Source organism: Mandrillus leucophaeus, unplaced genomic scaffold, assembly GCF_000951045.1.
Source record: "Mandrillus leucophaeus isolate KB7577 unplaced genomic scaffold, Mleu.le_1.0 Scaffold549, whole genome shotgun sequence".
Lineage (NCBI taxonomy): Eukaryota > Metazoa > Chordata > Mammalia > Primates > Cercopithecidae > Mandrillus > Mandrillus leucophaeus.
In genome coordinates, this window is record NW_012105908.1 from 602,313 (window position 1) to 613,085 (window position 10,773).

Here is a 10,773-nt window from a genome sequence, read left to right on the forward strand (position 1 = left end):
TCCATGAACTTTTTGAAGACCCTCATATTAAAGAGAGAAAAGGCTGATTATCCATGACCTAAGCATTCATCACAAGAAGTTAGAAAAAGAATAGAATATCAGACTCAAAAACAGTACTATGAAGGAAATAATAGAAATAAGAGTAGAAATTAATGAAAGGGAAACAAATTAATGGTAGTGATCATTAAACCAAAAGTTGAATTTGTTACAATACTAAAAAAATTCACAAATCCATGGCAAGTTCAGTCAAGAAAGAGGGAGTGACTTTCTTTAAAGTGTTAAAAAAAATAAAACTATAAAACCAGATGGCTTTACTAATGAATTCTACTGAGCATTTAAAGAACAAATTGCATGGATTCAATGCAAATTTTTAAAGAGAAAACAGATGAAAAGGAAATACGTCCCAGTACATTTTGTGAAACCAGAATAACCTTGATAATAAAACAAGAAAAGGTTGTAGCAAGAAAGAAAAGTAAAAGGCAGTCTCATTCATGAGATTATCTCTAATACATAGATACAAAACTTTAAATAAAATATTAGAAAATTGAATTTAGTGATATAGAAAAAAATGATTTACCATGGTCAAATTGGGTTTATTCAAGGACTGTAAGGTTGGTTAATATTCAAATGTCTGTCAGTTCATTCATATATTAACTATATTCACAGAATCTCAAAAACATGATCTCAGATGCAAGAAAAGCATTTGATAAACTTCTTCATTTATTCAAGAGAAAAACTCCTGGCAAAACTACAAATAGAAAAGAACATCCTTAGTTTGACAAAAGGCACCTTGAAACAAAACACCGTATAAACACCATATTTAATATAAAATATGCAAACATCATATTTAATAGTTAATTTGAAAGTATTCTCTCTGAGATTAAAATGGCCAAGGAAGCTTACTGTCACCACCTCTATCAACATCATACTGGAGATCCTAGCCAATGCAGTAGGAAAGAAGAGATTATAAAGAATAATAAAACATAAGTAAAACTCATTATTCACAGGTGACACAATTGTGTGTGAAGGAAATTCCAACAAGTCTTTAGACAAAGTGTTGGAATTAGTCAGTGAATTTAGCATGGTTGCCATATGAAAGGTCAAAATTAAAAATCAATTATATTTCAGTACAGCAACAATAAGGAGCTGGAAAAATAAAATTTTAATTATGCCACTTATAATGGCATTTTAAAATTAGGAATTAACATTAAATACTTAGGAATAAACCTAACAAAAATGTGCAAAGCCTCATACATAGAAATATGTAAGGCATTAATGAGAAAAATTAAACATCTAATAAATGGAAAAATATACCATGCTATTGAACTGGAAGATTCACTATTGTAAAGAAGTCATTCTCCTCCAGAATGGAGGACAATGCAATATGGAGACAATGCAATTCTAGTCAAAATCTGAGCAGGATATTTGTGACAACTGGAAGTTCCTTTAAAAAATTTATCCATCCATCCATCTATCTATCTATCTATCTATCTATCTATCTATCTATCTATCTATGCAAAGGACCAGAAATAGCTAAGATAATTTTGAACAATATAATCAAAGTGAGAGTATTCACTTTAGCAGAAATCAATACTTATTATAAATGTATCGTCATTAAAACACCAAACTATTGGCCAAGAATAAGTATATATATACCAATGGAGTAGAATAGGGAGGCCAGAAAATTACGATGTATTATGTATATGCACACATGGTTTATTTCAAAGATGGCCCTGCAGAGCAATGAGAAAAATGGTTTTTTCCAATAAGTAATTTGGGGTCAGTTGGATAGCCTTACTAAATGAAAGAAAGAAAAAGAAATTTGACCCTTTCCTCACACTTTACAAAAGTTCATTGCAGGTGGATTACATATCTAAATGTAACAGCTAAAATAATAGTCTCTAGAAAATAATCCAGAATATCTTCATCCCTGGGGTTACAGTAAGATTTCTTGAGCAGAATGCAAAAATTACTAACCCTAAGGAAGAACTAATAACTTTTATTCACCAAAAGACACCATTAAGAGCATGAACAGGCTAGCCATGAAGTGAGAGATGTCTGTAATGCACAATCAGCAGAGGCTTCTTATCTAGAATATATAAAGGACTCCTACAAATAGATAAGATAAATACAGACTCAATAGAAAAATGAGCAAGAAACTTAAGCAGTTCACAGAAGAGGTTACCTAACTGACCAGTGAACATAAGAAAAGGTTCTCAAACTCATTAATAATCATGTGTCTTAGTCCATTCAGGCAGCTATAACAAAATATCATAGACTAGTGGCTTATCAACAACAGAAATTTATTTCTTACAGTTTTGGAGGCCAAGAAGTCCAAGGTTAAGGTGCTGGCAGATCTATGTCTGGTGAGGGCCTCCTTCCTGGTTCATAGGCAGCAGTCTCTTTGCTGTGTCCTCACTTAACATAAGGGACAAGGGAACTCTCTGGGGTCTTTTTTATAAGGGCACTAATTTCATTCACAGGGGTTCCCCACCTCATGACCTAATCACCTCCTAAAGGCCCCATCTCCAAATACCACCACCTTGGTGGTTAAAATTTAAATGTGAATTGAGGGTTGGGAGGTTACAAACATTCAGTCTATAGCATGAGGGAAATGCAAATTAAAGCCACAGGAGACAAAATTATATACCTATAATTCCATTTATATAGACCTGAAAAACTGCCCATACTAACCAGTAGTGCTAGAAGTCAGGATAGTGGTTTCTCCTGGGGAGGAAAGACAGGCTGGTGTTTAAGAGAGTGCCCAGGGGAGGGTTCAGTGGTGCTGGTAATATTCTGGTTTTTGACCTGGTGGTGATCATAGGAGGGTGTTAAAATAACTCATCATATACATAGGAATTATATACGATTTCTGTGTATTTTATACCTCAATATAACTTTCTAAAGCACAGTAAAAGCTTGATTCTTCTCTCAAGTCTAACTTTTTAATGAAATGTTATTTTAAATCATTTGCAATAATATCATCAGCTTTTATCTGCTGCGAATTACTTAAAGCCAGTTGGGGGGAACTAGGTGGAAGATGTTTGACCATCCAGTTAGAATATCACTCCCACCTAGGCCCAAACCCTGTAAGTAAAAAAAATGAAGAAGCCAGAATCTTGCCTTTTCAACCTGGTTCCAACTGGCAAGAAGAGTGAATAACTTTAGGAGGAGGCACCAGAATATTGCTTTTTTTTTTTTTTTTTTTTGAGACAGAGCCTCACTCCTTTGCCCAGGCTGGAGTGCAGTGGCACCATCTCAGCTCACTGCAACCTCCGCCTCCCAAGTTCAAGCGATTCTTGTGCCTCAGCCTCCCCAGTAGCTGGGATTACAGGCACACACCACCATGTCCAGCTAATTTTGTATTTTTAATAGAGACAGGGTTTCACCACATTGGCCAGGCTGGTCTCAAACTCCTGACCTCAAGTGATGTGTCTGTCTTGGCCTCTCAAAGTGCTGGAATTACAGGTATGAGCCACCACTCCTGGCCAGAATGTTATTCTGAGGAGAAAGTAACATGTAGCCTCTAGGCACTAGCCTTCTCTTGGACAAATGTGCATATTCACTGACCATCTAGTATTTGAGAGTAGCTTCAGTAATCATCGATTCAGCATCCTATTAATGCTATCTAGTATGATTTTTTAATTAAAAAAAAACTTTAAGAAGAGTCTATTGAGACTGTATTTCTTTTTGAAAGATAGGCTGCTAAGCTTCACACAGTATATTTAGTAACCAATCCTCATGGTCATATTTCCTCTGATTTTTTTCCTTAAGAGACTTTGTAGTAGGAATAGACATTGATACACAAGCATACTTCACATCTGCCACTATAATTATCACTATTCCTACCGGCATCAAAATCTTTAGGTGAGTGGCCACCCTGCATGCACAGTGGTAACATCAAATGATCAAATGATCCCCCCACAATACTCTGAGCTAATACATAGAGGATATCCTTTTGTATATTGGATTTTTTAAACCAAATACATGTATTTTTCAGACATATTTTAAATGCAAAAAAAAATTGCCAATAAAGTCTTCGTCCCCCCCACCCCCCGCTTTTTTTTGTTTGTTTGTTTTTGGAGACCTAGTCTCACTCTGTCACCCAGGCTGGAGTGCAATGGCACGATCTCAGCTCACTGCAACCTCCGCCCCCCAGGTTCAAGTGATTCTCCTTCCTCAGCCTCCTCAGTAGCTGGGACTACAGGTACATGCCACCACGCCCGGCAAATTTTTTCTATTTTTAGTAGAGATGGGGTTACACCATGTTGGCCAGGCTGGTCTCGAACTCGGTAATCTACCCACCTCGGCTTCCCAAAGTGCTGGGATTATGGGCATGAGCCACTGCGCCCGGCTACCCCTTTTCAGAGATAAAAATTGAGAATAGGTGGACACTATGTAACAGACTTACATGATCAAATTTGATGTATCCATTTCAGTTTTCAGTTGCGACATTATACTCTCTTGAAGAATATATGACATATAAATTAACCAAGATGAAAGCTCAGTCTTCCTTTCATTTTACCTAGTTTATATTGACTAAGCTTTATCTGTGTCTTTCTCTAGAACATTCTTTCGTCAAATACAAATAATATTGATTTGCTCCATGTATTCAGGTTCATCAACTTGGCTGCGAAGTTGTTGTCTTGCTACTGGAACTTAATCCTGACCAAATAAATCTTTTTAATTGGGCAATTGACCGATGCTACACAGGTTCCTACCAACTTGCATCTGGCTGCTTCAAAGCCATAGCAACTGTATGTGGAAGCAGGTATGAATTTTTATAAGCAGTGATGAGTGGCAAGTATGTTTAGGGTTACCTTTTGTGATATGAATGATGGAGAGCTGACTGTTTTGCAACTCTATGAGCAAAGTAAATTATATGAGAATATAAAATTTTCTGTATGTCCCCAGCAGGTAAACTACTCCCTGTAAGGTTGCAGTTTCATTGGTTTTTCTCATTTTATCAGGAAATGATTTGTTGTTACAGTACCTTTCTAATTGCGTGGAAATTCAGTCAGGTATTACAGCAGGATTTGAAAATGACAAAGAAGATACATTATAGGAATTAAAGGAATGTCTAGAAATGTTTGTAATGAGGGTGAACTATAGCCCATCAGCCATCTTTACAAAAAACCAAACCCAGGAAGTGGCCTAAAATTTTTAAATTCACTTTGTCAAAAACTTCAGAAAGGAAAAAAAGAAAAGAAAGTGTGGCACCAAAGATTCTATAGATTACACTTTTAAAACCATTGCCTTTGTTATATAAATTAGTTATTCAGTGTAGCCATTCAGCATAATTTATGTGCTGAAATAAGTTCATAGCTACAATGAAAGGGTTAATAAAGGTTCTCCAAGTTGCATAAGCTATTCCCAATAAAGAGCTTATGTATCAGAAAAATTGAGAGAAACCAACTCGTTTATTTTTGAAAATATTCATATAGACTGTCAACTTTCCTTTTTAATTAAATGTTGCACTTTAAATAGCTATCTTGAGCTACCAGATCAAGAGAATAAAAGTGAATTAGTTTTAAATTCCAATTGGTTATAGGTCTAAGTTAATAAGAACAGTATTTTGGAAGACGTCTACTTTCAATAAACCTAAAATGAACATGCTATTTAGGGAGACAAGTTTCTCCTTAAAATTTTTATCTTTCTTTTATAAAGATAGTAGATAATATTTCATATCTAAAGCTTTCAGTAGTAGAGCTTTTATTATAGATTTTAATGTCCATAAAAGTTAGAGCAAATGAATATAACCTAAACTGCCTGATTTTCCATCAAGTTTTATTTCCTGTTATAAGCATTACTAAAAAATATACTTTAGGACATTACCAAAAGAACATTGTTACAATAATCTCTTTCTCCAGAGTGCTTTTTTTTTAATTTTCAGATATTTCAACATTCTAAAAATAAAGTTTCATTCACATGAGCCGTTGATTTTTAACAATATATTTAGAATCTATGACTTGGACTTCTTTCTTTGACAAAAATAAGTTTCACCTCTTCACTGCCCTTTTCCCAGTGAACTTAACTTGAACTATCCTAATCAAATTTATTGCATTGCATGGCCATCTCACAAAATATCACACTGAATTTCTCTGAGGAAGTCTAGGTATTTTTCCTTAGGGAGCACAAATAAATGCTTAATAAATTTAGCAACATAGTCTCAATTTCAATAATATCTCTAGTCACAAAAATATGAGGTCATAAAACCTGCTATGTTCCAACTATTTTTTAAGGTATCATTATACACTATCTTGGTTTCTTAGACAAATACTGCATATCTATTTGCATTCACGACACTCATCTATTCTGAAGGAAGGGCAGAGGGCAGAAGAATACAATGGCTTGAACCCAACTGTCCAGATAGTGACCAGTGTTTCTGCCATTTCTCAACACAGGGCATGTTCAGAATTTAAAATTTCAGCTGTTGCCTAAATTTGCTCTTTCCACATAAATTCTCAGCCTGTGTAGTCTAGACAGGCCTCCAGAGAGGCTTGAGCAGTCATTGTGCTTGTGTTTGCAGTACTTTTTTCCAAAACCAATTGTGGTATTTTCAGCTCTTGCTTCATTCGTCTTCTGTAAGTTTGCATCTAAAAAGCAACTGAAGACCTTATGAAATATGTTTCTGAAAAGTCATATGCAAACTGAATTTTATTTTAAGTTTCTCAAACAAGTTATCTACACAGTAACTCCTACAAGTCATTTTCTAAAGCAAAGAATTCTTGTAAGACAAATAATGATCTCCTCCTTTTCAAATAGGAATTATCATCTCCGGGATTTATTTGTAGAGAATTATGACAGTTTATAAGCACATTTATTTATTAAGAAACCACTCATAATTGACTTTAAATTACCTGAAAGATTAAAATTTTTTTAATGTTCTTGTTGATTTAAATTTTCTATTTTAGCTTTAGAAAAGAGGATTTGCCATTTTTGTGTAATTAATACATCAATGTTCATTAGCTGTGGCAATGGGGAAAAATGGTTCTCTACATCCTTCTTTTTGGTTATTTTTCCAGCAGTAATGGACTATGTGTGAGTGTGAATGTGTGTGTGTGTATGTGTGTATGTGCGCATGTGCTGTGAACTTACTGTTCTCTAGTCAAAACTCTATAGCTATGCTATGCTATGACTCTGGTGATATTAGGAGATAGAAAGTCAGAACAGAACTTGAATAGGACCAAAGGAAATTAGGAAAAAGAAAGTGATGGTAGAACTGGCAGTATTAATTTCGCAAAATTTTTCATAAAATATGTTAACATATGTGATTAAAAGCTATTAGATACAGCTCACTACTAAAAGTTTAGTACAAAAAATTGCTTACTCGTTAGCCAGCTTTAGTTCAAATAACTATTTGGCTTCTGTTTGTGTCTGTATTGATTTTTCCCTGACTTCAAATGAGATTAGAATAAGATAGACAAGGAAATTGAGAAAGAAACTAAATGACTTTCCAAGGTTATAAATCGAGGTAAATTGTGTATTAAGAGTATAGGCCATTTCCAATCACTAGCTTAACGCACCAGAATTCTCTTTACGTTTTAATTAAATACTGAAGAATTTCATTATTTTTACTTTTACCTTCCAACACACTCCTAAAATGCGTTTAATAGATGTTTTAAAATTGTTTGTAAGAACAAAGTGCAAAGTGTTGATTTTTAAATAATTTTGTTGGATTTATTTTTGGTGGTGGTTTGTGTTGGCATTGTTTGTATGTTTGTTTTTCTTTAAGTTAACTTTCTATAAATCTTCCTAATTTAAGTCAGGCTTAGCAAACTTGAATTCTTAGAAGTAAATGCCCATTTCTTCAGGGAATAATATCCATCTATCAACAAGGAAGACAAGCAAAGCTTATGATTCATAAATCCCAATCACACACCCTAACTGATGATAAATAACTTTATTTGGTTGTATCAGCCATCTGGAGTATTTCGGGAGAGCAGAGTTGGGAATCTGGACTCCAGAAACATGCTATCTTGGGTTCAAATCCTCACTCGGCCTCTAATCAAGCTGTGTGTTCTTGAACAAATTACTGCAGATGCCTACCCGCTAGTGAAATACGGTTGATGACAGGGTTCGAGTAATGATTAAGCAAAAACAACCTCTTGGCCTAAGGCCTAACAAATGGTAAATACGCCATAAACGCTGTTATTCAATAGTTGTTGGAGAACAGCTGTGAAGTAATCACCTCAATTAACTAGTAAAATCTTTCTCTTCAGAATACCTCAGAGCCGTCCTGAGCTTTGTAACGTAGTACTAGGTAAGCCAGAGCTAGCCGACATTTCCCAAATTCTTCAGTATCTCCTCTCTTCTAGATAGTTTGATTTCTTGTTTACTTTTTGAGTCATATCTACCTCCCATATTTATTTTATCATTTGATTTTTATTTGGTGTGATCACAGCTGTCTTTTTTACCCTTGCTCTGCCTATGCTGAATAATTAAATACTGAAAGGTATAAGATTCCATTTCTCAGCCTGTTTTCAACATCTAAGTACAGATACTTTCTTTGTACTCTTTTGCTTATTTGAAATCTCCTTCATTGTTTCCTCCTCTGGGTTTCTTTCATTTTCTGGATCTGTTATTCCTTTCAATGTTGTTGCTCATGAATCTCGTAGCTCATTCTTCAACAACAAAAGAAATTCTCTAATTACAAGGTCAAGTGCATGACCCTGCCTAGTAAGAGGGAGGCTTTGTCTGCCCTTTTCCTGCCTTTAAATCTCCAGCGATTCAGCAATATATTTGGTTCATATTTGTATACATATAAATGTATTAGTATTAAACTCCAGTGTCATAAGACAGAGACATAGGTAAAGCATCTCTGCTACTATAAGGCTCAGAAGGGAGTTTCCTTTCTACTTGTATAGGCAGAAAGGTCTGTTCCGAGATACAGCAGTTTGTAACAATTCCAAACTACACTGGCTATGAAATGCACTATTGTGGACTGTCTAGGAGACTGTGAGCGTTGTGGAGAAGAGCTTGAATTCTTTTTTTTTTTTTTTTTTTTTTTGAGACGGAGTCTCGCTCTGTCGCCCAGGCTGGAGTGCAGTGGCCGGATCTCAGCTCACTGCAAGCTCCGCCTCCCGGGTTCACGCCATTCTCCTGCCTCAGCCTCCCGAGTAGCTGGGACTACAGGCGCCCGCCACCCCGCCCGGCTAGTTTTTTTGTATTTTTTAGTAGAGACGGGGTTTCACCGTGTTAGCCAGGATGGTCTCGATCTCCTGACCTCGTGATCCGCCCGTCTCGGCCTCCCAAAGTGCTGGGATTACAGGCTTGAGCCACCGCGCCCGGCCAGAGCTTGAATTCTTTGAAGTCAGACTTATTTAGGAGTCTGGACTCCACCACTTCCACACGACCTGAAGCAAGTACTTTTCTCTAGGCCTTGCATGCTTGTTGTGAAGATTAAATAATAAATCTAAGTAAAGGCCTTGGCACAGTACCTGGCACAAAGTAAGCACATGATAACATCAATGTCGCCTATCATTCAACATCGTTCTGACACTCATTATCATCACCACCATCATCTGGGGGTAGTTCCCCAATTTTTCATCAGACCCACCAAACAGACTGTGTTTATTTAAAAATACAAGTTACAGAAAAGTAATCATTTTGGAATAAAAATTAATAAACCTATTTTGGAGGGCAATATATCAGTATCTGCCAAAATTTTAAATGTGCCCTTTGACCGTGCATGACCTCTCTATGAATTTTTTCTAAAGAAAGGCCAGCACATTTGGTGTTTGTGGCACTATAATGAAAAAGTGAAAACAGTCTAAGTGTCTATCAATGCAAGTCAAAAGTTGGATTTCCCAGAAAACAGACTGAGATGGATATTTGAATGCGGGACATTTATTAGGGTGGGCCCTTGGGGTCAACATCTATGGGGAAATGAAGGAATTAGGACTGGAAGAGAAAAGAAACCTCAGTCATTCCCACTGGGGCTGCTGCTGGGGAACAGATATAACCTTGACCCAGGCAAACCTCTGGCTGAAGGCAGTTCCCAGAGAAGGCTTCAGATGGAGGATTCAGCTGCCATCAGTTTAGCTGGAGGATTGAGTGCCTCCATCCTGAAAGAAGGATCTAGGTGGCACACCACAGTACCCATTACAAGAGTAGTTGTTTAGGATATGTTCCTAAAATGGAATATGTGGCAGCTATTAGGAAGACTGAAGTGAGCCTTATAGTTCAGTGAAAAAGCAGATCATCAAACAGTACAGACAAGTGGTGTAATCACATTTATGTTTAAAACCCTGTGCATTGAAAGAGAGGTATTTTGATGCAAATGTTCATATATAGACTTGGAAGGCAGCTGAAATATCAAAATGTTGACAGTAATTGCCTCTTGGATAAGAATAACAATTGGGCCAGGCGAGGTGGTTCACTCCTGTAATCCCAGCACTTTGGGAGGCTGAGGCGGGCGGATCACGAGGTCAGGAAATCGAGACCATCCCGGCTAACACAGTGAAACCCTGTCTCTACTGAAAATACAAAAAATTAGCTGGGTGTGGTGGCGGGCGCCTGTAGTCCCAGCTACTTGGGAGGCTGAGGCAGAGAACTGCTTGAACCCAGGAGGCAGAGCTTGCAGTGAGCCAAGATCGCGCCACTGCACTCTAGCCTGGGTGACAGAGCAAGACTCTGTCTCAAAAAAAAAAAAAAAAAAAATCTTAGAGTGATAATTAGTGATGCTAAGTTTGTAGGTCAGAATTACTGTGGGCTAGATCCAGTTACATGTGAAAGTAAATTCTGTAATAATTTTTAAATGAAAAAAAGTTC

General features: G+C 36.5%; 1 protein-coding gene across 2 annotated transcripts in view; it reads left to right on the forward strand.

Moving 5' to 3' along the window:
* The window catches only part of FRY (furry homolog (Drosophila)), a 302,629-nt gene that overhangs the window by 166,794 nt on the left and 125,062 nt on the right, over window positions 1-10,773 (forward strand). For both annotated transcript variants that reach the window (XM_011997805.1, XM_011997806.1), the window contains exon 29: window positions 4,617-4,771. In XM_011997805.1, coding sequence (XP_011853195.1) covers window positions 4,617-4,771 — 155 coding nt within the window. The remainder of the gene's footprint in view (window positions 1-4,616; window positions 4,772-10,773) is intronic.